The sequence below is a fragment of the Mchenga conophoros genome, linkage group LG5 (genome assembly GCF_057382185.1).
Source record: "Mchenga conophoros isolate Kocher_MC1m ecotype Shallow Benthic linkage group LG5, M_conophoros_male_GT1.1, whole genome shotgun sequence".
Taxonomy (NCBI): Eukaryota; Metazoa; Chordata; class Actinopteri; order Cichliformes; family Cichlidae; genus Mchenga; species Mchenga conophoros.
This window is the reverse complement of record NC_140530.1, coordinates 32043709-32070306: the sequence shown is the minus strand read 5'-3', so window position 1 is coordinate 32070306 and position 26598 is coordinate 32043709. Positions and strand designations below refer to the sequence as shown.

The 26598-nt window shown below is 40.9% G+C and overlaps 1 protein-coding gene across 2 annotated transcripts in view; it reads right to left on the bottom strand.

The window, feature by feature from the left end:
- The window catches only part of phc2b (polyhomeotic homolog 2b (Drosophila)), a 47976-nt gene that overhangs the window by 4287 nt on the left and 17091 nt on the right, over nt 1-26598 (bottom strand). For both annotated transcript variants that reach the window (XM_085274931.1, XM_085274930.1), the window contains exons 3-12: nt 25209-25352; nt 24989-25066; nt 24496-24657; nt 23079-23201; nt 22519-22813; nt 14176-14480; nt 12929-13124; nt 5510-5721; nt 3997-4126; nt 81-183 (exon numbers count right to left, since the gene is read on the bottom strand). In XM_085274931.1, the coding sequence (XP_085131057.1) occupies nt 81-183; nt 3997-4126; nt 5510-5721; nt 12929-13124; nt 14176-14480; nt 22519-22813; nt 23079-23201; nt 24496-24657; nt 24989-25066; nt 25209-25352 (1748 nt within the window). The remainder of the gene's footprint in view (nt 1-80; nt 184-3996; nt 4127-5509; nt 5722-12928; nt 13125-14175; nt 14481-22518; nt 22814-23078; nt 23202-24495; nt 24658-24988; nt 25067-25208; nt 25353-26598) is intronic.

Genomic DNA, 26598 nt, shown 5'->3' with positions numbered 1-26598 from the left:
TCTTAAATTCCTTTTTTGTAAACATAATGGAAAAATTGCTATTTTCTCACATGAAAGAAAAAGAAGCCAAGGTTACTTACCTCTTTGCACAAACCACCGAGCAGAACCGTTTAGAGCCTTTGAATGTGTAAGCAAAATCAACCCAGCCACAGTATTCACACGTCAGCTTGGGCTCATCTTTTTCTGGGGGAGAGGAAGCAGCATAAACACAACACACATGTCAAGTATTAGACTTTCTTCTGAACAAAAAAAAAAAAAAAAAGAGACATAATACTAGGCGTGCAGAAAATTAAAACTGTAGGTAGCTCATCTAAACCAGTGGTCCCCAACCCCCGGGCCTCGGACCGGCACCGGTCCGTGAGTCGTTTGGTACCGGGCCGCGAGAGTTGAGGCTCAGGTGTGAAATGTATAATTTTCAGGGTTTTATCGGTTTTCAGCGTTATTTTGTTATCGTTTTTATCTTTAACTCGGTCTTCCTGGGTCTTTTCACATGTGTTATGAATAAATCTTCTTTTTTTCGGTACCGGTACTAGTTTTATTTTGTTGTATTTTTCCGTGACACCTTAAAGGCCGGTCCGTGAAAATATTGTCAGGCATAAACCGGTCCGTGGCGCAAAAAAGATTGGGGACTGCTGATCTAAACTATTCGGGGCCCAATGTTAAAGCATTATTTCTACTTCTGATGGAGAGTCATGGGATGGTTAATCAGAATCAGAAATCAGAAAGGGTTTTATTGCCAAATGTTGAGCAGGTTTACAACATTAGGAAATTGCTGCGGTGCTTCAGTGCAAACATACTGTCATAAAAAATAAAAATAAGAATAAGAATTAAAAGTGCTAAGTGGATAGATATATACATGATATATACATGAGTGCAGGTGGTGATCAGTGCCAAACATGGAATGATGCAGTGAACACAGCGTAGGGTCATGGGTTAGTGGTGGGAACAGTCATATGGTTATTGTTCATGTGTCCGACAGCAGAGGGGAAGAAACTGTTCTTATGGCGAGAGGTTCTGGTGCGAATGGACCGGAGCCTCCTGCCTGAGGGGAGCAGGTCAAACAGACTGTGTCCAGGGTGAGAAGGGTCAGCTGAGATCCGAGCTGCACGCCGCAGTGTCCTGGAGGTGTACAGGTCCTGCAGAGATGGGAGTCTGCAGCCAATCACCTTCTCAGCAGAGCGCACAACACGCTGCAGTCTCTGTTTGTCCCTGATAGTGGCTCCAGCGTACCACACGGTGATGGAGGAGGTGAGGATGGACTCGATGATTGCAGTGAAGAATTGCATCATCGTCCGTGTTGGCAGGTTGAATTTCTTCAGCTGCCTCAGGAAGTACATCCTCTGCTGGGCTTTCTTAATGACGGAGGTGATGGTGGGCTCCCACTTCAGGTCCTGGGTGATGGTGGTACCCAGGAAGCGGAACGAGTCCACAGAGGTGATGGGGGTGTCAGTCAGGATGATGGGGGGGAGTGGAGCTGTGTGCTTCCTGAAGTCCACAATAATCTCCACTGTCTTCTGGGCATTCAGCACCAGGTTGTTGTGGCTGCACCAGGACACCAGACGTTCAACCTCCCTCCTGTAGACAGACTCATCCCCGTCCGAGATGAGTCCGATAACGGTGGTGTCATCTGCAAACTTGATTAGCTTGACAGACTGGTGGGTGGAGGTGCAGCAGTTGGTGTACAGGGAGAAGAGCAGAGGAGAAAGAACACAGCCCTGAGGGGAGCCGGTGCTGATGGTCCGGGAGTCCGAGACATTCTTTCCCAGCCTCACGTGCTGCTTCCTGTCCGTCAGGAAGTCAGTGATCCACCGGCAGATGGGATCAGGCACATTCATCTGGGAAAGCTTGTCTCGGAGATGGTCTGGAAGGATGGTGTTGAAGGCAGAGCTGAAGTCCACAAACAGGATCCTGGCGTAGGTTCCTGGGGAGTCCAGATGCTGCAGGATGAAGTGTAGGGCCATGTTGATGGCGTCATCTACAGACCTGTTGGCTCTGTATGCAAACTGCAGGGGGTCCAGGAGGGGGGCCGTGAGGGTCTTGAGATGGGAGAGAACTAGGCGCTCAAATGACTTCATGACCACAGATGTCAGAGCCACGGGTCTGTAGTCATTTAGTCCAGTGATCCTAGGTTTCTTGGGGACAGGGATTATGGTGGAGGACTTGAAGCAGGCAGGCACATGGCATGCCTGCAGTGAGGAGTTGAAAATGCCAGAAAACACTGGGGCCAGCTCGTTTGCACAGTGTCTGAGGGTGGCAGGAGACACACCGTCTGGGAGCTTTTCGAGCATACAGACTCTTAAACTGCTTCCTCACATCTGCTTCATGAATATGAAGAGTTGTGGTGGGAGGAGGTGGTGTGAAATCCTCTTTTGTGTGGGGTGAGGAGGGGGGTGTTGTAGGTGAACAGTTTGATGGCTCTATGGAGGGGGGAGAGGTGGGGGATGAGTGTCCAAAGTGTCTCTATTGTTGGGGCCGTTGGAGGTGTGAAGGCTGCCTGATGGCTCGTCAAAACGGCAGTAAAAGTCGTTAAGGGTGTTGGCCAAGTGCAAGTCGTCAGTGGAGTGGGGGGTTTTAGGCTTGTAGTTGGTGATATTCCTAAAACCTTTCCACACAGAGGCCGAGTCATTCTCTGAGATCTGCTGCTGCATCTTCTCAGAGTGCTGATGTTTAGCAATGTCCACTTCTTTAGTGAACCTGTACTTGGCCTCTCTGTAGCAGTCCCTGTCTCCGCTTCTGAACGCCTTTCTCTTTTCCAGCCACAGCTTTTTGAGTTTAGGAGTAAACCAGGGTTTGTCATTGTTATAACTCACCCTGGTGCGTGATGGCACAATGCTGTCCTCACAGAAGTGGATATAGGAGGTGACAGTGTCCGTAAACTCGTCCAAGCTGTTAGAAGCAGCCTTCATTGTGTCCCAGTCTGTAGACTCCAAACACGTGCGAAGCTCCTCCACAGCCTCGTTGCTCCACAGTTTTTTGGTCCTCACGACAGGTTTGGAGAGCTTCAGCCTCTGTCTGTACGCGGGGATTAGGTGGATCATGACGTGGTCAGAAAGTCCGAGTGAAGCGCGGGGCACCGCACGATAGGCCCCGCTGATCGTGCTGTAACAGTGGTCTAATGTCCTCTCCTCTCTGTCGGGCATTTAATATACTGCTTGTATTTGGGAAGCTCATGGCTCAGATTGGCTTTGTTAAAGTCCCCAAGAGCAATGATGAGAGAGTCCGGGAATGTCCGCTCCATGTGCAGTATCTGCTCCGCGAGTGCGCACTGAGCTGCCTGCGCATCCGCATCTGGGTGCAGAAGTCAAATACATACAAACCTACATTGTTTTGAACCTCTTTCAAGAGATTTCTCTGCGAGTGCAGTGAGTCTGGTCTGCTTTGTTTACATCAGTTGGTCAACCCTTGTAAAGCTACTGATGGCACTTCCTCCCCACATTAAAGTGAAGGCAAAAAAAACCAGGCATTTGCAGCAAAACCACAAATGTCAACATTAGCTAGTGTTGCCAAATATCTACTCCACACCGTTTCCGATATTTTCAACACTTTTCTACATAGGTCTTTTTCTAACTTATAAATGGACAACTTGTTACAACATGTTAGACAAAGGTAAAAAAGAAGCATGTATCAGGAAACAGGAACTGACAGAACATCTAATTAATAATGAACTTCCAGCAACTGAGTTAAAAACACTTCCAGAGGGTCTACATTATTTAGAAGTGTGGGGTTTGACTGTTGGGGAAGAGGAGCAAAATGCAGTTTACATGGTTAAATAAACTCTACGGACACACCAGGGTCAGAGTTTCTGTCTGTTGGGTCGGTGTCTGCTCGTAACACCTTCCAATACTATGAGAGGATGATCATTGTAAAGTGAATTCCTTTAACCTTATGTGAAACCCTGGCAGGAAAAATCAGGAGCGACAGACTAACACCTCCAAAACCTGGTGAAGCTACACAAAGAAATATACACAATCTACACTGTAATGTGTTCGGTCTCACCTGGTTGGCTCATGTCCTCGGGCTCGGAGTCTGTGTTGGCTGCGTTGCTGACCGGAGTTTTGTCCGGGTCAGATGAGAGCTGATGGTCCAGCTTCTTTGGACTATCGATGAGAATGGGCAGACGCTCCACCTGGTGTGGGGCATAAAATATTTATAAATGGACTAAAAATGAAACGCTGCACACAACAGTAACAAGAAACAATGGGTGTGGTTTAAGGGTTTACATCTGGACTGCTTTATCACAACAGCTGCATTCTGTCGCTGCAGCAACATTAACGCAAAGACTGCTGCTACTCCAAATAATAACCTGGAAATCAGGGCAGCTGTTTCACTGCACAGCCCCACTGCGCCTCATTACCGTAGTATTAATGAGATGACTTTTTTTTTTTTTTTTTTAAAGTCAGCTGACTGCTGGCCATTACAAGTTAAACCTTTTAGACTTAAAAGGAAACAGTGGTCACCAACTGAATGTTTTCGTCTTCCGGATGTTAATGTTTGAATATATAGCGATCACAAAAATAACAGATAAACACCATCATTGTTAAACCACCACAAACAGTGACCATTTAAACTGATAATGTAGACTTGACATGTTCACGTCAATGTAGTCTGATTTTCAAGCATTCCATGTCGCACACATGAAGCTTGCATACAGTTAATTCTCCTGTCCATATGGCACATAAAGCAACTTGAATACCAGCGTATATAAAGTAACAGTTAACTGTTAACAATCAAGTTCTTTTACAGGACAGTGTTGGCATCATAAGAAATATATACTCAGTGTTTAATTTATTCTTCTTCTTTTTTTTCCCCCTTTCTTTTTCTTTTTTTAAATTGACAGAACACTGAGGTGGAAAATGTAATCAGATTCATTTGAGTCATAAAATGAATAAAAAATGTATTACTATAAAAGGAAAAATAATCCTCAGCTCTGTGTGTCATCACGTGTGTACGCATCTTCATAAATACTGCATTTTATTTATTTTCATGTGTGTTGATTAAAAATTGGAAATGTAATCTGCTTGTTTAGCCATGTGTGCATGTATATAGAGCATTTTCACAAAATGTCCAGTAGGAGGCAGAGAGGCCAAAGCCTAGAAATTAAAACTACACTTTTTCCCCCCCTAATGACTAATACAATTGAGAAGATACAAACATTAATATATAAGCACATGTTAAACTGTACAAACAATATGAGATAATAATGAACCAATTTCAAGGGAGATGACTACACAGATTAAGGAAGGATTTTAATGCCCTTGATTAAATGAACTGACTACAGAGCGCTGCTCATTACCTTCTTCCATCTGTATTCTTTCCCATTCACAGGGTCTCATCTCCCTGTAATTAACGAGTGAATCAAACAGAAGCTGTACGATGTCACTGCTAGCAGTAACAGAGGGTATGTGTTTGCCTGCTGACAGTTCCCTGCAGGCGTGTACACTGGAGACGGTGCTGGCTTTGGGTTGTTTATCATGTTTGTCTGCCAGTATTGCCGAGATTGAGCACTTACACACACGGGAAACGGCTCAGCTCCTTCCTGGATGACAAAGCCTTCGATGACATGTGTGAGGACCTGGGGCTTGACGATGGCCTGAGGTGGTTTGTTCTCTCCGTTTTGTGGCGTGCTGCCCGTCACGGTGGGCACCTCGCTCTCATTTCCTGAGGTCATGGCTGGAGGTGGGGTCCCCACTGCTGCACTCGGCCTCTTCGCTGTACCCCCACCTGATGGAGAGAAAAAACAAAAACAAAATGGGTCTATTTAATACAAAGGAGCACGTATCCATTGAGAAATGTTTCAGTTTGAATGAAATTAAAGCTTAAAAAGAAGTAGCTGATGATCGTTTCAGTCATTTAGAAAAGCAGAAAAGACAGATTACATTTTCAGATTTGAATGGTTAATGCTTCTACGATAAGCTGAATATTTTTTGGTTGTACATTGTTGGTTAAGCAAGACAAGTAGAGCTGGAGTCCTTTTCCTTTTGTTTGTTTTTCAATAGAAATGTCAGATTTTCATATAATCATAATTATATAAAATTTTATGTAATTATCCAATATACTACATTGGAAATATAAATATATTGGATTGTATACATATTTATACACATAAATATAAATACAGTGTGTTAGAGTAATATTGAAAAGGAAACCATAGAGTATTTGTTTAATAATTTTCTTAACAATGTACTTAAAATGAATCATTTTATTGTGATGCTACGTGTGCATGTGCTGCAGACAATGCTGAGATCATTACAAACAACACATTTGCAGACACTATGCTGGACATATTATGGCATTTGCTATAATTTCATGTTTAAAAACACATGAAACAAACAAAACTTCAGCTGTAAAACCAAGCATTTCATTCCCATTTTAATTTTGGGGAAATTTTATCAAGCATATTTAATAAAAGTAATCATGTCATCAAATCTGCATCACATTTAAGTGAAAATGTTCAACAGTAACCCATCTCAGTTTCTTAAATTATAATAATTACAATTTATTACACTCGCCATCCACTTTGGCGAATTCCATTAATGAACATCAATTTAACTGTTTAATGCAATCTTCCAATAACATTGATGCATCAGAACGGAGAACGAAGGTAATTAAAGTGACTTTAAACATGTCTGATCTACTGGATTTTCCCACACGACCAGCTTACGAAGGGTCTCCAAAAAGGAGAACGCATCGCGTGAGCAGCATTTCTCTGGGCAGAAATCCCTTGTTGATGTCAGTGGTCAGAGAAGATTTACCAAAATAACCAGTCATTACAAACAAAGTATGCCTTGAAGCAGATGAGTGACAGCAGCAGAAGACCCTGCCAAGTGCCACTCTTATCAGTTAAGAACTCAAGCCTGACCGATTTTGTTGGAATATCAGCCGCCATAAGCCTTTTGTTACCACTATTGGCGTTTATAACAGCCAATAAATGAAAAGTAAATAAGACACAGGAGAAGAGCCCCAACCATGTTAACCACCAGAGGGCACTCTGCAACCTCCCCTGTTGGCAACAAGTTCAAAACATTACAAACAATCAGCTGATCAAAGCAGGGCATGAATGAAAAAAGAAATAACTATAAATAATAAATGTTAGGAAAAGCTGTCTGTGTGTCTGAAAGATAGAAAATAAAAAAACATATTGGAATATGGGATTTTTAAATCATCAAACATAGGCATCGGTATCCAAAGTCCAACAGTGGTCAAGCTCTACTTGAAACAGATGGACTACAGCAGCAAAAGACTACACCAGGTGCCACTTCTGTCAACTAGGAACAGGAAACTGAAGGAACACACTTAATGTGTTTACCAAAACTGGACAACAGAAGAGTGGAAAAAGGTTTCCTGGTCTGAGGAGTCTGGATTTCTGCTGTAACATTCAAATAGTAGAGCCAGAATTTTGCAAAAACAACATGAAAGCATCCTGGCTTGTTCAGCCTCCCCACTGCCAGGGACCATGCTTGTGATTTGGTGCTAGGGCTGGGCCATATTATACCGTTCACGGTAATACCGGTATAATGTTAGGCAACGATAGGAAAATGAAATATCGCGATAGAATGGGAGTAAAACGCGCATGCGCAGTGCCTTTGTTTTCATACGCACATGGCCGATTGTTGAGTGAAACAGATGAACCAGAATTGGTTTGTAAAAATGGTGCAACTTCCGTGATGTGGAACTGGTTTGGTGTTTGTCCGTCAGATACACAACAAAGCACATTTTTTTGCAGAACATGCAAGCGGCCGTTGTTATTGTCATATTTGTCGGACTAAGATGCTCTTAAATCTGGGAGTAATGTGGGTCCTAAACTCCGTATTCTTCAGGTCAAACAACACTGCAGCATCACTTAGAGTTAAAAACTGTCTAAATTCTTTCATCTTTAATAAAACGATCAGCATTGCTGCTTTACCAGGTGTAACTATAAAGTTTAACTTCCAGGCATCCATGAAAACAAAAGTTATTACATTTAACGGAGTTAGAAGTTAGCAGGAAGCTAGCGGAAGTTAGCTCGCTAGTTTCGCTAGTTACCTAAGCATGATATTGCATGTTCTGACTGAGAGATTTCTGAAAAAAAAATCAAACGTACAGCTCTGCTATCACTTCCAACATAAATGAAGACAGGAAACTAAACAGCAGTGACGTTTGTAGGGTTACTGAAGTTGGGCTAGCTGGTATATAATGATGTGCTACGTGATCGCTAGCGACACAGCTATGTTAGCATAACATAAACAGTGAAGCTGGAGGACCAACACTAACACTTTTCCACTTATAAAAGTTAACGTGAAGGTTCTTCATGGTTAGAGACAAATGCAATCGCATGGCAGGTTGCTGTAAACGGACCAAACTTCAGTCAGGAGAACAACTGAGATAATCCATCCACAATACGAGGTTAGTCATTAATATACTGCAACAACATGGGAATAGAGCAGCTGCCAGAGAATTCAACATTAATGAATCAATGGTACAGAAGTGGAGGAAGCAAGAAGAATGAGTTTAATAAAGTTTGATTTATCTGACTGCTTTGTTTCGCTTAATGTGCCTTATAATCCCGTGCACCTTACGGTCCGAAAAATGCATACTGCACACTGCAGTTTAATGTTGCAAAGCACCTATTTTTAACTTCAGTGGATATTATACATGGTTATGCTCAGGATATGTCAGCCCATTTCTACTGGAAATGCCTTTTGGTTAAACTTTCAGCAAGGAATTTGCATTTGCACTGTTACATTTTTATAAAGCTTTAATGTACATAAAAACCAGCTTCTTGTTTAAGTGAAAATAAATGGAAGGTTGTCTTTTTGCGCTAGTAATGTTGTGGAGTTGTATTTTGTCTCGCATCAATTATATCGTCGGTTATATCGTTATCGCAAATTTTCAAATATATATCGTGATAAATATTTTTGGCCATATCGCCCTGCTCTATTTGGTGCTATATAAATGAATTGAAATTAATATTTCAGCCCCTTAGTACCAACTGAGCATCCTTTAATAATCACAGCCTACCAAAGTATTGCTGCTGACTAAATCCAAATCCCTTTATTACAACAGCATACGCATCTTCTGGGGGTCGTTTCCAGCAGGATAACACAAAGCTCCAATCAAGTCAAACTGGTTTCTTAAACGTGACAATGAGTTCAGTGTACTCTTATAGCTTCCGCAGTCACCAGATCTCAGTCCAACAGAGCACCTTTTGGATGTGTTTAAATGGAAGATTCATCTGATTGAGGTGCAGCTGATAAATCTGCAAAACCTGTGATGCTGACATCGTTAACTGATCAAACTCTAAGGAATGTGTCAAGAATTATGTTGAATCTATGGCACAAAGAATTAGAGCAGCTGTAAAGACAAAAAGGTAGCAAGCTGTACCTAATAAAGTGGCCACTGAGTGTGTGATAACAATGGAGTTGACACCTCCGCGGTTTGCAGCAAGCAAACATAAACTTTGTTTTGTTTGTTATGTTTTATAGATAAATAAATTTATGAATAACGTAATTAGTTGCAGCCATAAATTTAAAGGCTAAACTTTTGAGAACACGAAGCCTATTATTATTATTATTATTATTATTATTATTATCATTAGTATTAGTAATTAGTAGTAGTAGTTGTTAGTAGTATTATTTGCAACATCGTAAATGTCTGTCTTCATATAACAGCACCGAGGACTAATGCGATTACATTTCGCAATCTCAAATGTCAAATTACGGTCACTTTCAGGCAAATTAGCGCAGTTATATCCACCTGCTCATCTGCCGGCAGACCTAAACGATCCCGCACAGACCTCCTGTAACAGTGCACCAGTCAACATCAACGCAACCACCCCACATCTGTCGCTTGCACCGCCACAAAGACGCTTCGGCTTTTTGTGAAAACCCCCTCCAAAGCGAAAGTAAACACCGCTCCTCTGCGCTTTGTCACCCTAAAATCCGGCTGGATTGAATGAGAAAGCGTTTTCTTACCGCGCAACTTCCGCTCTGCTCAGTCAGAAAGCACGTGCGGTTTGCAGTTTGTTTTTGCTCCGACACGCCAGCCTGCCGCTGTTGTGCGCGACTTTAAGCTGCAGCGCCGCTTCAAGTAAATATCTCCCCGCCTCCCCGTTTCCTCCCACGTTAGTAGCTCTGATCCTCCTCACTCCGCCTGCTGCTGCACAACAACACAAACCAGCACAGAGCCTCCAGCTTCAACCTACTACAGGAAATATCTTCTTTTTGGCACAGACTTCAACCAGTCTCTCACTGAAAATGCAAGCAATCCTCAAATAACCCTGCCACAAAAGGCATGCTTTTCAGCAGGGCCGCAAAGAGGATTTTAGAGTTACACGGGCCATCCAAGTCCCCCAATATACACTCTACCCCCACACACAAAGAAATTCCCCAGAACACATATTGGAATCATCTCCACACTATTTAGACAGTTTGGTCCGCACTTAATTGGGGGAATGCTGGGGGAGCAGCACAGCAAAGAGGGACTCATCCAGGCTGGAGAAACTGATCAGGAAGGCTAGCTCTGTGGTCGGCATGAAGCTGGACACTCTGGTGACAGTGGCAGAGAAAAGGACATTAAAGAAACTGCTGGACATTATGAACAATGCTGGGCATCCTCTGCACACGGCCATAAACAATCAGAAGAGTCTGTTCAGTGACAGGTTGCTTCTCCCCAAGACAAGAACTAACAGACTTAAAAACTCCTTTGTCCCACACGCCATCAGACTGTTTAACTCCTCTCTGGAGGGGAGAGGGAGGGGAAACAGGAGGACAAAGGAGGGGGGAACAACTAAGCTGTAGTGCCTCTTCACCTCACTGCACAATACCTTGTGCAATACTTTTTGTAAATAGTCAACAGTGCAATAGACTCAATACTTGAAATGTGCAATTCACTTGTATTTTTATTTTTTATTCCTATTTATCCCCTTTGTATATTTTATTTATATTTGTCTCTGTATTTTATTTATTTATATATATATATATATAACAATTCTGTAACTTCGGTCGTTGCTGTGCTTTTTTTGGAAGTCGAATTTCCCAGAGGAACCCACCCGAGGGATTAATAAAGTTCTATCTTATCTTATCTTAATTTAATGAATTACTTCATAGAAGCAAAACATGGTCTCAAAGCATTCCCCAAATGGGTGTCTAAATATCCTTTATCGCCCCTTTTCGATTAGTACCTACTCAGATCAGCTCGATGCGGGGTACAACTCAACTCATTTTCTATTACAATCGAGTACCACCTAATGTGCTTGGGGTTATTATAGCAACGCAGCCAAGCGTCCTGTGACTTAATTAGTATGTGACACGAACGCCACAACAAAGTGGTGGTTTTGATTTTCGTGAAGGAGACGCCCTCATAACTGATTGCGTGACGCCACTGACAAACCAATAGGTTGCGTGCAGTGTGCTGACATCCCCTCGAATCGTTTGGAACCCCAGCAGAGTAAGTACAAAAACAGTACCTGGTATTATCACCTAAGGTTGGTACTAATGGACAAGGAGCTTATGTGGAACTGTGCATCTCCACCCCACACATTCTAAGGCAATACTTCAGTCTCCTTTGTCAGAGACATACACTTTTTGAAAGTATGTGTTTTACTAAATGACTATGAACGAGACAATAAAGATTAGTGTGTAGGAAACGCATGACGATAGTGTCAAATTGCCCGTCATCAAAGAGAAGGTGCAAGACTTGAAAACTACCACAAAGAAAAAGACAGGTAGAAAAAAGGACCGGTAAACTTCCCATAAGTGAAAGAAACTAAATGAGATGTAAATCCCAGAGCTCCTGCCCAAAGTGAAAAGTGCCAGTGTGCCAGTGAATGGATGCAACCCCAATAAAATCAAAATGATAACTAGAAAAACATTCAATTAAAATAACAATTTTAAAGGTTAAGACTAAAGCAAACCCCAAGTGTCAGGGAAACATTTTAACCATTTATCAACTCAGGGTCATGGTGGGGCTGGAGTCCATCTTAGCAGTCATATGGCAAAAGTTGGTAGGCTACTATGAGGTTAACACAGAGACAGAAAGCCAGCTTGTATTTGTCATTTTGTTAAACTGCTATACTTCAGGTTAGCTGATACTTTAGGACTAAGGCCATAGTTAGTGGGATCTGGTATATTTGTGGTGTAAAAACTTTAGCACACTATACAAATGTAAACACATTTCGATGTCAACTGCTCCCTATTGGCCAGGTGAGTATTACACAACTCGACAGCAGACAGCATGTGCCAAAACAAGGCAGGAGCTTACAGAAGGAGCGGACATTATCAGAAGAGGTTACAATTGAGCACCTTGTTCTACCAGTTTTGATCTTGATTTTATTTGATTGTAAAATTGCTTATAATCTGAATTGTGTGTTAAATTATCTGTAGCATTTAACATTTACCACTGTGTGCCCTTTTCTGCTTACAATTATTAGAATATCCGTTTCCTTCTTGACAGTGTACCTCTTGAAAAAGATTTTTAATCTCAGTGGAACTTAGCAGAATTAAGGATATAATATAAACGTTTTAAAGTTTCTATTATCATTTTGATGTATCAGTTTACCCATAATGAAATCAACAAATGTCTATGTGATGGATGTATGCTGGAAAAGAGTGAAAAACTGGATTCATTATCATACCACCTTTGGCAGAAACCCCCTCTGATTCATAAGATGAGTGGTTAGGGTGAAGTCATGACCACAGATATGGAAAACAATAAGAAGAGCAGTGTGAATGAGCTGATAACACATGTTTTGATGTAAGAACAAAAATGTATCTTCCCTCATTATGCAAGTGAACAGATTAAAGACATCAGATGTGAGATGGCTGAATTGTCGAGGCGCAAATTTGTAGCTAACAGTTGTTTAACTCCTACTAGTAATGTCGTCCCAGAGGCAAGTACATAAATTATGTTCTTAATAAGACTTTCAGCTTAGAAAATCCCACTGAGTCTCTACCTTGCTGCTGAACAGCTGGTGTGGCTAAGTCAACCTTGGACTGCTCTACAGGCTTGGAGGGTTGGGATGGAGAAGCTGCAGGTTGCTGTTGCTGCTGTTGTGGTTGTTGCTGTTGCTGTGTGGATGGGGTCTGACATGTCTCTCTGACTACCAGTGAGGTCGGCTTATCTTTACTGTCCTGAAGTAGTCGGGAGGCCTGGAAAGTGCAGTAGAAACAAACAAAAAGTGTGAGAAGAAGACATCTGAGATAAAACAACAAACATCAGGGACTGAAAAATTGAAATCCATCAGCTTTGGAAAACATTACATGAGGGGGAAAATATAATACTGTGAAGATTCCTGTGTTTTGGGGGTTTTTTCCCTTTGTGTCTCTTAGAGAAGAAATGAAGACTGTGGAACTGCTGTAAAAGTAGTTTTTGTTTAGCTGGTTGCCACTGTCAAAATACCAAATTGCAGAACGTGTACCAGAACTCAAAATACTTTAAACACATTCATTACGCAATTTTGAAAAGGATAGCATTACTCTGAGAGAGATATTTTCCTGTGGTTTCATATCTACAGGTAGGACACAGGTGAAAAGTTCACTTTGGAGAATTGACTTCTTGAATTGACATTTTTCATATTAGAAAAGAAAGTCTCAAAAATTTGAACGCAAATAGCTTTGCACATCTAATCGTGATTTTACTTAAAACAGATGGGTTACATTCATTTCAAGGACATATTTTCACTCCTCAAAATAATCCTCATTTACATTTTGCTGAGATTTGGTGTAGCCCCTAGGTTCAGCTACCACATCCTCTCAGGTTAAAGTCAACTTTTTCAGATGAGCTAGCAGTCAGACATAGTTTAAACAGCAGGTAATTAAGTAAGATCACCATATTAGACACATTTGCTCACCTTGCCATTATAAAGATCCAAAAATGGGAAAAAATGTCTAAAACTGAGCATTTAGAGCAGTTTTAAGTCTGAGTTTGTGACTCACAGGGATTACGCACAGTCATTATTTAAAGTAATGACCACGTTTAATATGAGTGCCCACCACTGTCATTGCAAATAAACAAGAGACAATAAGGTAAAGCATAAGAAGCCTCCTTGAAAAATGATCTGTGGAGTTTTTGACCTGCTATAACCGTTTATTTATGGGTAGGCTGCCCATTTGTGTCAAACTTGCAGCATTTTCACAACCTAGAAAAATCCTGTCTTCAAGCTCTTTTGTGTGTGGCATTAATCTGCGTTTGTGTACGTACCGTTGGCTGGATTTGTAGGTTGATGGCAGTGAGCTGGACAGGCTGAGCTTTGGCATGGTTGAGGGAGGAGTGAAGGGCATGTGGGCTGATAGTGGAGTGGAAGATGGTAGCCTGCTGGCTCGGTGTAGAAGGCTGGTGAGGAGCAGGTTTGGGCAGCACGGGGACAGGATGCTGTGACGGCTGAACGGAGGCCGTCTGCAGCAGCTGGCCCGTCGTCCTTTGGGAACCTTGGCTCTGCTGAACCACAAACTGCTGCTGCTGCTTGTGTTGCTGAACCAGAGAATGCGGCTGAATCTGGGTGTATGCTGGAACGAGAACACAAACACTTATTTCTGAACGTGATTTTATTTCAGCTATGATTATTTGGTAAAACTATTTGGTAAGAAAAAGAACTGTTCATAAATATCCTTACAAAGCAAGTCATTGTCATACAATGAGCATTCTTTATTTCATGCATGCTGACAACTGTCCAAACTCTTGATATCCGGAGAACTGCGCCTCAGGCTCATAAACATTGAAAAATGTAGACGTCTGCACAAAAGAGCTTGTTTTGCAGCGCCTTCACCTGTAAGTCCCTTGTTGACAGGATATAATATTAAGAGCTTGTTGAAAGGTGCATAGAGAGGCCCACTGTTGCAGTGTTGGCCAGACCATTACTCACAAATAGTTTTAAAATGGCTTGTCACCACCTGTCAGTGCTGCTGTGGGTAAAAGGACATCCTGAGCTCATAACTTGCCCCCAAGCCCAAGACACAGCACATCAATCTTGTATTGTGGGAGCATGTGCGAGTGGGAGAGTGTTCTTTGGAAGTAGCCTGAGGCTAGTCTAATATTAGAAATGCCTCAGGAAGAAACATGCAGAGCCAACTATCTATGACACCCTGTATAGAGTTAAGGATGAGTCAGTGGGTACCAGTATCTCACACACCTCCTTGATTTCTAAGAATTTTATCAACAAAGAAAAAAAAAATCTGATTACTAAAAATCCCCCCCCAAAATGAAGAGTTATCCCTGAAAACTACTAAACAGCAGGTCCTGCTATATAAGCCATGTGAACCTAGAGGTGCATCTGGTTGTGTTAATAAACATCACAGTAAATCCCAGAGTGGAAAACTGCCAAGTGCATCAGTGTTTGTCTTAGATCCCCCTCGGCCCCTCCCTCCGCCCCCCTGTTCTTTTCGCATTGTTTCGTGTGGGACAGGCTCCATCTGGTTTCCAAGTTTCCCTGTGAGGCAGTAACCACACTCTGTACCCTGCCGTGGAAAATATAGACATTTCTATCCAGCAGAGTTTGCATGTCATTAGTCCCTTTAATGGTACGAGGACCGCTGAGAAGAGTTTTCATTTTCACATGGTGAGACACAGTGGAACCCACTGACAGAAAATTTGGTTAGCTGTGGCGTCGGTGAAAACCTTCAGTTAATATTTATTATGTTAAGAGAAGGATAAATATAAGATGTGGATGGGTGGATAAAGCCAGCTAGATGCTAACCATTAAAGGGAATTTAAAAAAACAAACTTTAAAAAACAGACCGTGGAAAATTATATCCATCAACTCAACAACTATGCCCATGGGTGGGAAAAAGAAATGAGTGGAGACATGCTTTTTTTGTCAACTCAAGCATCACAGCCCCAAAGCCTTTCATTTAAAGCATATTTTTAATGTAAAGAGTCTGCGTGGTAGAAGAGAATAAAAACGTAAAGTTTTGTGTTGGTCATGGACACGGCAAACAAAAGTCCACTCATTCCCATTTTAGCAATCTTAATTTACTAAATAAAGTTTACTCAACTGTCTTCTTGTCTGAGACAGCCAAAATAAATAAGTGTAGAAAAGCAAAGTTAACAGTCTACAACAACTCTACAACAAGTCTCCCAAAAATATCTGATCAGGCCTCCTTTAAGGGTTCATAAAGTGTGAAAACTACAGATAAGCGGAGCACAAGAATAGATCATGAGAGTGTCCTAATCATTAATTGCCATTCAAGCCAGAGCTCTGAATCATGTCCAGTTTTTACAGCCTTCCTGCTGACAAAGACATTACACACTGCCGGCCAAAACCACCCCAAAGATGGTTAAGCCAAGGAGCCACACTGACGCGTTTCTTTAAGTTAAAACAGTAGCTTTTTAAAAACACACACCAAATGTGAAACAATTGAGACAAAGCTGAATGGGAATGGTTTGAGAGTTTAGGTTTTTTTTTTGATGGGTTATTATGCTGTGGTTTTGCTGGTCAGGCCTGTGTGAGGTCAAATTGGGCTGTATTCAGCACACGAGCTAAAATGAGTCTGACACCCCTGCTCTACATGATGATTGCGAGCATCAAATTCCATAGAAATCCATTTTTTTAAAGACACAAACCCTGTTTTAGTGCAGCCTTATGGTTGCACTAAAATAAAAATAAACCTACTGACTGTGGTGATTCTTAATCTCCTGGATAACATGAACATTTGTTCTGAACTCAAATATTTCTTCAAACTGGATTTTCTACAAAGTGGTAGAATGACGATGATGATAGACATGCTACATAAAATCATACTATGTGTAAATACCAAGTAAATGGACCAGAAAATGAGATTGTTTTGAATTGATTTTAACATCGGACATCTTCCCACAGCAGAAACATGAGTTTGTATGAGCACTGTGGTGTAACATCCACTGATGTTACAAAATAGTGTAATAATTTTAAGACAGCTCTGGCTGTGAAGTCAACCTACTACCTCCAAACACCACAAGTTGTCAAGAAAAGCAAGTTTGTTGCTGCATCTGCTATTTTACAATGTTCATCCAAAGTTATGAGGGAGCCACAGTCTGCTGTTCTTAGTCTTGAATGTAGCAAGAAGGCGGCTACTCAAAGTTAGTGCTTGTTGTTGTTGAGTTCAACTGATCGTTGGGTATTGGAGACTGAGTATAATTCTGTCATTACAAACTGACCATCTTAAGATATAAAACAGTCAGGAAAGGACCAATTACAGTAGCAGAGCCTGCTACATGTATGTCTGTCTTTAACTTGTTGGTTGCCATATTCAATAGTTAACAAATGGTGTGCACATTTACCTATTTTATTAATGATTATTCTATTGTAATGTGATCAAAGAACAAACGGCAGCAGAAAGCTCCCTTGCGGCAGTTAAACTGCGTCAAACTTGCAGTATCAAGAGACTCTCAGCCTTCTGTAAGGGAGGAGGAGGGGGATTTCTGAATCAGTACACACCAGATACAATCAGCCCCTTCGCATGAATCCTGACATCTTTCTCAAGCCTCTAATGAGTAACAGAAAGAGGTCTTGAAAGAAGAGGAAGATTTGGAAATTCGTTTAAATGTTATTCCCCCTCAAGGTCTTAAGATTAAGGACTGGAATTACTCAGGCACCCCACACCAATATATACATACAAATCATATAGTCTACAGTATGCGGAAACCCACTCCCTCCGCCCCCAACGTTGTGAATGTTTGTAGAGTTCTTACTCTGTGTATTGCCGTGCAATGTCCTGAAATTGAGGACAGTATGCATTCCTTCCAGCTTTTGCAGCACCAGGCCCTGGAAAACCCCAGAGTTTCCACATTTTCACTGACTCCTGCTTTGGCTTACCATCTTGAAAAATATTGACCAACAACACCACAGCAACAGTAGACCTTGAGTCACCTTTCCTAATTTTAATACAATTCCAAATAAGGATTGAAGATTGTTTATCAAGGAAAATTAGCTCCATGAATCTGGTTCTCAAATGGCTTCAAAACTTACAGTACAGTAAAGGTTTTATACATAAGTACACCTTAAAAAAAGAAAAAGAAAAAAGTTTTCATCTTTCCAGTTTTTTAGTGCTGATGGGGTTTCCCTGCTGTGGTTTTATAGTGTGGTGCCGGCTCTTTGTTGCTGAGAGAAGGTGATGACAGACATACACTTGCTGCATCAAGCCAGACGGCCTAACATTTGCTTCCTCCTCAATTCCCATGAATGTGAATCTGACAAACTCTCAGCGTAACCACAATTAATCAATTTGTTCTGTGCTGAGTTCGATTTAACACAGATTTGGTAGAAATGAGACACGTCAGGTGTTTGTTTTTTCTTAAGATTCTATTTGTGGCGATAACAAGGGCACACGAATAGGAGTCTTTTGATGGGAGGTGCACGTCCGTTTTGTTAAATGAATTATAGAGTAATACAATATATACTTTGTGACTATAATTGGCACAAATGAGCTGACACTTTTGTGAGTGGATCTATTCCAACTGCATCTTTTAGTCTTTGTCACACATGAAACTCTTTTCCGGCCTGCTGCAGGTTCTGGTTGGAGTGGCCCTCCAGAGCAGGAAGAGGACTCAAAACCTGGAGTTTGTCTGACTGTGAGATACAGCTGACAGGTGGACTACCTCCACAAGAGCAAAATGGGTGAAAGGCCGGAATGAAGACCATAGAGGACCAGAGCAAGCTGCTAAGCTTGTGTAACCTAAAGTTTATGTTTGGGTAATACATACTAACACATGCTGCGCACACCAACCATTTAACTGCATCTATTATCTCTTTCTTTTTCACTTTGGGAGGCTGTAAGGCATCCTTCACATGAATTATTAACCCTACTTATTAGGGCTGAGCCATATTATACCGTTCACGGTAATACCGGTATAATGTTGGGCAACGATAAGAAAATGAAATATCGCGATAGAATATGGGTCAAACGCGCATGTGCAGTGCCTTTGTTTTCATACGCATATGGCGGCGACGGCGAATGAGAAGGGCGAAAGCGGATCGTTGAATGAAACGGATGAACCAGAATTGGTTTGTAAAAAATGCTGCAACTTCAGTGGTGTGGAACTGGGTTAGCTTTCGTCTGTCAGATACACAACAAAGCACTATTTTTGGTAGTGGGCCGTCGTTTTTTGGAAAATACGGCACACTTAAAATCAATCCTTTGATTTTTCTGGAAATCGACAGTGCCCCTTATAATCCTGTGAGCCTTATGTATGAATTCTGGTTGTGTTTACTGACTTCGAAACGACTTTATGTGGTACACGGCGCTCGAAAATCTGTCAAATGTTTTAGTACGACTTTGCTAAGCTACGAACCCGCACCGCTTGATGGATTGTCGGAGCATTACGGCAATCGTAGTCAGGAGCCTCGCGGAGTGATACGTACTGCGCTTCAACATAACATTACCGTATTGTGTGTGTATAACCTCTTTTTAAGTTTTGTGTATATTATACATGGTTATGCTGAGGATATGTCGGCCAGTTTCCACTGGAAATGCCTTTTGGTTAAACTGTCAGCAAGGAATTTGCATTTGCACTGTTACATTTTTATATAACTTTAACGCACATAAAAAAAAAACTAAAAAAAAAACAAAACAGCTGCTTGTTTAAGTGAAAATACATTGATTTTTTTTTTGCACTAATAAAGTTGTGGAGTTGTAAAGTATTTTGTCTAGTGTCAAGTATATCGTTATCACAAATTTTCAAATGTATATCGTGATAAATATTTTTGGTCATATTACCCTGCTCTACTACTTATGAATCCATTTATCAATCTGAAATTATGATGGATATTTTTCACCACTTGTTTGGCCGGGAGTGTCCTGTTTAAAACAAAAATCACTGCAAATATGCAATATTGTATGTACTGTATTCTTTTTTGAAATATAAAAAAATAATTAAAGCAAGGTTATTGATGTAATTATTCCTTTTACTTGTGCAAAAACCATAATTACCATATTACACTTCTAAACACTTCTAAAGTCTGCAAGCCTCCTGCATAAATTCACCACCCATTTTGTTAGGTGAATTTAGGCTAAACGTCTAATATCAGTCAATGTCTGTGTAGTAACTAGCAACAAAGTTAGTAACATTGCAACATTATAGGTGGTTCATTTGCCAAGTGAAACTATTAATAATTGATATCATGAATGTGGACTGTGCAAAACCACTAGCTGAGTTCATATCTAAATTTTCCTGGTGCGTAATAGCAATGAGCTACTTTTGAAATGCAACAGTTAAGTGTCATAATTTTATTAAGACTAAAATCACTAAAATTGCTGATCAATTACATAAAATGCTAAGTAGCAATTACCTCTACAATCTTTCATGAACCAAAACCATCCTCAGGGGGTGAAATTACCCACCAACAACATGGAGCAAAATCTCTGGTTTCCTGCAGCTAAAAATAATGGCTGCTCCCTTCTATTACCAATTTTACCCTCTAAAGCAAAGTGCATCTTGACCCAGCCACAGTCAAGTTGAATCCAAGCTTTTATCCTAATCCGAATCCCATCAGCCAGCCACGCTGCCTCTTCTCTTCCTGATCCACAGAGTAATAACTCCCCAGCATCTCATGTGCACACCTGTCCCTCGTGGGCTGCTGCTATGGCAACCCATGGTAATTTTTTCCCCCCAGACAGCATGCTGCCAGATTTTCAGCTTCCATCCTCCCTTTCATTTTATGCGAATCTATTACTGAAACAAAGCAAGACACAGTTGTGCACCGACGTGCACAGATAATCCCCACCTCCCCCTCTCTTCACAAACACACAAGCCCAAGTGCGCACACACACACAGACACACACACACACACACACACACACACACAACACCAACCATAAATGTAAAGAGTGTTACAGCCATGCAGTCATACAGACATAAATATGGCACATGCACAGACAGACAAATTATTTCGCAAGATGTGATTTCCTATGAGGACCCTCTTTAAAATGCATCTAAAGGTTACTTATCATGCAAACAAATGGGACTTAATTTGACGTAATCAGCTTGTGCTGCTAGAACATTCACAACCATTCACACTAAAAAGGGGAGAAAAAAAACATTAAAAAAAAAACAAAAAAAAAAACAGCTGCTGACTTTCAATTACACAATAAGTGGTTTAAAAACACTCTTGCATGGCAGTGTGCCTTTCACAGCTTCTAATTCACAAAGCAGCTAGACTGTTCCAGACACAAAACCAACACGCTGTCTCTAATAGAGCTGGTTTCACCCATTTAGTGAGTGAATGGATTTGTGAAGCAGGCCCCGACAAGTCATGGCAACAGCCAAGAAAAAGCTTTCAAACGTCCATGTGTGAAATGTCTTTTCATCTAATCTCACTATAAACACTAGAGCACAGCTCTGTATATGTATATAAGACAGCTGTCACAAAGCCAAAATCTTTCTTGAGGTTTGAAATGTACATCTGATACATAACAGAAGCATGCAGCCGCCGGCAAACAGTTTGTCAGTTTCCTTTTTCTGTCCACAAAAATGAAACTATAACTTCGCTGCAGTTTTAGAGCTTACATGCTCTGTGGACCACATGTTTTCAGAGGAAAACATTGGTGCATTCAGAACACATAGCATGAGCAGCACAAGAAGTTTTATCTAAGATGTGCTCAGAAACAGCATTTAAAATACACTAAGATTAAAGATTTTACTGGCTATAAGACAATTTGATTGAAGAAACACAGAAGAGGAAACTCAGTGGAGACACTAGGATTCATGCTCTTGCGACCACCAATTTCTGCTCTGCATAATTTCATGGCAATCCAGTCGAGCTGCTGATATAATTTAGTCAGAATCAAAGCAGTGACCTGACAAACATTGGTTTATAAGACTGCTTTTAAGTTGCTACAATACATGATTAGGGACATTAAAATGTAATCTGTTATGCTACAGTGTTGCTTGCACATGTTGGTTAGATTGTCTAGAGTGTATGGCAGTGTCACCACTGCCTTTAGAAGAGAGTTTAATGCCAGATGCCCTCCCTGACATAGCCCTCCTTCTCCTGGCCTTGAACTTCCACATGTTAAATGTGTTTTAACAACTACACTGTGGAGCCACAAGTTTTAACTTGTATTAAGTGGACCCAGACAAAACTCCACACAGTAGGGCCCTGTCAAGGTTTCAACCCAGGACACTCTTGCTGTGAGGAAATGGTGCCATCAATTGAACCACAATGCTGCCATTTAATACCAACACTCATATTCAACAAGACCTAGTAAGCACATCTTGATATCTTACACAGAGTTTATTGCTGTTTTTTAAGACTTTGTGTTGCAAACAATTTGGCAAGCGCACAAAGCATTAGGTTTTAAACACATTAAGGCTGCATGTATCAATAAATATTGGTTGAGCTGCAGACAATTTTCTTGATTAAAAAGAGTGACAGCAGTAAGTAAAACAAGAAAAGTATTACTTCCTGTACTTTTAAAGATCAAACAAAACAACCTGTTAACCAACCATTTGTTTTGGGTTTGTTATTTGCATCACTAATATCCATCATTATTATTTTTTTCTCTCACTTGTGTGAGAGACATTTCTTTAATGGATGGGATTTAATGTTGTGGATATGCAAACTTCTCTTACCTGGAGCAAGCAGAGGCTGAGCATTCACAGCGGTGACACTGCGGCTCATGTTTATAGCTCGGACTTCTGTGACTGCTGCACTGTCCCCCTTCTTCCCTCCTTCAGAGGGACTGTCTAAGGAGCTGGTCTTCCCCCCTGCTGAGGCCTGGGTACCTTGACTTGGGTTTTTGATCAGTGACGCAGGCTGGATAGGCACAGGGGCCTGCTTCAGACTGAGAGCCTGTGGCATCTGAGTCTGAGAGGAGGATGTTGTCGCCCCCTGCTGGCCACGGATGGCCAGATTCTGTACCTGATTCTTAAATACAAAAAGAGAGACAAGATTCACAAATGGCTCAAGCTGTGGATTTTTTGACTATGTTCATAAGAATTTTATTTGTAAAATGCTGGAAATTCATTTAAAGCTTGTAAGTTTAATATTTATTTTTATGGATTACTGCTTTGCTACATATGTGTAAAATGTATAAAGTTATATTTACGAGAGGGAGCTGGAAAAGATGTTAAGACGAGATAAAAGACTGCTCTTGTATTATTAGTGATAATATAGGTTCCAGCAATATTACCTGTGAGGAGGCCTGCATAGAGCTGTCTGACTGCACAGCCGTCACAGTGGCAGCTGGGGTAAAGATGAGCTGTGGGGACAGAGGAACAGCACGACCCAGGCTCCTCGCCACCTGTACCTGGGCCTGGAAAGTATGGCACACATTAAAAAAAGGGGGAACTAACATAGGAGAAGCAAACTGTAAACTAAAATTACTCTCCTGTGTCATTACTGATCATATTCCCCCACCAACTAGTGAAACTGCAATTTTAATGATGACAAAGACTTATATCACCAAATCAGTATCTAACTACCTGTGAAAACTGGCTCAGTACCCAGGGCATGGTGTTGAATAATGGCCATAACCATTTTGACCTGATGAAAGCCAGAGGCCAAACATGCACCTATGAAATAGGTGTAGGTAAAGCTGTGCCAGAAGCATCCATTCTGCTTTAGAAAATATGACTCAGTACCTTGGACATGACACTGAATAAGGGCCACAGGCTCCCAATAAATGTTAAAACACACTATTTACAAAAGTATTTACAAAAACTTAACAAGACAGAAGATTATTTAATCATGGGGTGCTGCATGTGTATATTCAGTTAGTTTTTAACCTCGGGTGTATGATAAGACAAAACAGGAAACTAAAGAAAATATTTTGGGACACTGATACGAGTAAATGTAGCACCAGGAAACTGTACTCGAAATAAAGTCCATGACTAAACTGACATGCAGTTTGCTTCCTGCCGCAATCATCACAGACATCTGATAACGTTGTGTTTTTGCTCGTAATAAGCAGGTTGTTCTGCCACCTCATTGCCAGTTTCAGTTTGCCATCAGTTGTACAATCTGGAAACTCCAACTGACAAGCACTCAAAACCAGCTATACCCAAAATAACCAATTTCTATTCCTTCAACAAGAGAAAGAGAGAACACACACACACACACACACACACACAAACCAAAAAATGTTTTCTGAGCATTCACGTTAAAGACATCGACTTCCATGTTTGCAAAGAGCTCTCTGTAGGCAAACGCATTATCCTGACCACCTACTCTACTGCAAGATGACAACAAAACACGTCATTTACAGTGGAATTGCTTACAAACACAATATGTATTTTGTATATTTTATTTATTTATGTATGTAATGTTCTATACATGTGCAATAACGCCTTCATTTATTCTTTTTTAACTCAGCCCTGTTTTTATTGCGAGTTTCTCTCTGTGCATGCAAATTTGTTCAGTAATGCATCTGTGATGTATTGACTGCATGACAATAAAGAAATCTGAATGGCATAAACGCATACACAGGGCCTCCAAAGAACAGAGTTGTGCCTATTTAAATCAAGCAATACGAGTGTGCTAGTGTTTATGCATAAAGTGGAGGATCATGTAAATGTGCCTGTGGCCATTTCTTTTCTTTGTAGTCTTACCATCTGTGCACGCAGGTACATCTGTGCTTGGGTGGGTGTAAGAGTGGGGCTCGATGGGCTGCCCAGCAGAACAGCCTGCTGGGAAATAGTGGTGGGGGTTGAGCTAATATTCTGAGCTCGGCTGATCAGCTGAGCTGCCGCTGGAGACGTGGTCAGGTTGATCTATGGGGAGAGATAATCAGGATTATTAGGTTATACGTACAAATCCTGAATAGATGTGGGGAGTTCTGAGACAAAAGCATCATATCCCCAACTATTAAATTCGACAGCATCAAATTCAATAGTTAAAATGTGTTCATTCTGCTAATATTTCTTACAGCTAAATACGTACAAAATCAAAAAGAAACTTGAATCTTTTTAAAGGTAAAACAGAAGGAGCAACCAAGCTGCTAGCATCCTGCTGCTAAAAATCAACTTGGCTCGATGATAATCCAACTGGACAAAGATAACTTAAAGAGGCTTTTAGGAAGGCAGCACTCCAAACTGCACTTACCGTAGCCTGAGTAGATCCTGTTTGCTGAGATGAAGTGCCATTTTGTGAAGAGCTTTGCCGGCCAGCCGCGATACTGGCCTATCACAAAGGTAGAGAGAGGAAGAAGGACAGGGTGAGTGATGCACAATTTCTGAAACATGTCTTGCAGCAGGTCAACAATAACTGCAATCATCATCTCTAAACTGAGAGAATGAATTATTTGTGATGCCTGCTTGCTGACCTGCTGTACAGCAGCCAGGCTGAGGCTGTGCTGCTGCTGGAGGGCTGCAGTTTGCAGCATCAGATGCTGCTGCTGAGCTGCATACATCTGCTGCAAGTACTGTGCTGCTGTGTTGGGCTGTCTATGCAATGCCTGCTGGAATACCTGCAAATAAAAACAGGTGCAAAAAAAATGGCCAGTTTAAAAAAGACATTTGATTTTTACATCTGAACTAAACTTTCATAAAATCCAAAGAATCACAAATTCAGTCACCTCGAAACAACATCAATTCTTCATGATATGTCAACAAAGCAAACCAAAGCCTCTGTGCCTCTACCATGTGGGTAATCTCAGTACAAATTTTTACATGATAAATAAAAAGAAAAGAAAATGGGTTTTATAATTGTATTTCTATAGCAATGCCATGTGTTTACATTATCTAATGGCACAGCAAGTAGACAAGCCCAGATATATCTGACAGCCACAGCCATGTGTCCGCCTACAGTGATGATTTGTTAAAAGGGAGCTACTTCATCATCCTCCAACATAACAATGCTTTCCAAAATATGCAAGAAAACCGCCCCTGCTGAACATGGAAAAGGCAAACCTGTTTCACCAAAAACACACCCTAAGTATAACCATGCAGCTTCAGTTCTATTGTGTGACAATGTTGTGCAGGTTTCTGAAGAGTTACAAGGTTACTTTAGTTATTGCGCAAGTATTAAACACTTATTTTAGACTTACTTAAAATTTCCTTGGAAAACAATACCTGTGTGACTTGTTGCACCATAATGCTGCTATTGCTGGCACCACTTCATTCACAAATAAAACGCTTTCTGTATTTCCAGAAATATTGTTGCAAATTTCATTGAAATATTGTGATATAATCTGAGGTTGTATCACCCACCTCCACACTCTCCACATTCTTCTATTATACAACCGCTTAAAGCCACCAACATCACACCTATACTAAAAACAGTTCTGTTCTTTGTACAGCCTTACCTGTGGTTTTTTGAAATGATTTGCTCTTTTACAAACATACAGCGGTGCTAGAACCATGCCAAAGGCATACAAAAAAAAAAAAGCAGGCAACCCAAAAACTCTGATACCAGTAACAGTTGCTAATACATCCCCATATTTAATGCAGTTTTATTTACTAGGATCTTTGCTCATGCAGATTATCTGGTGGGAAAAATGAAAAGAAAATTGTGTGATAACAGTAAACAACATCAAGAAATGTCAGTTTGATTGCATGGTTATTATGAATTTAACATTTTACAAACTTTACAAAGTTTTAGATTTATAATTATTTTATCACTTGAGCTTATAAATCTTGTCCTGATTGTATTTCAAAATGCTTTACAGACCAAACTGCTGATTTTTCTTCATTAAGCAATAGTCATTAGTATGC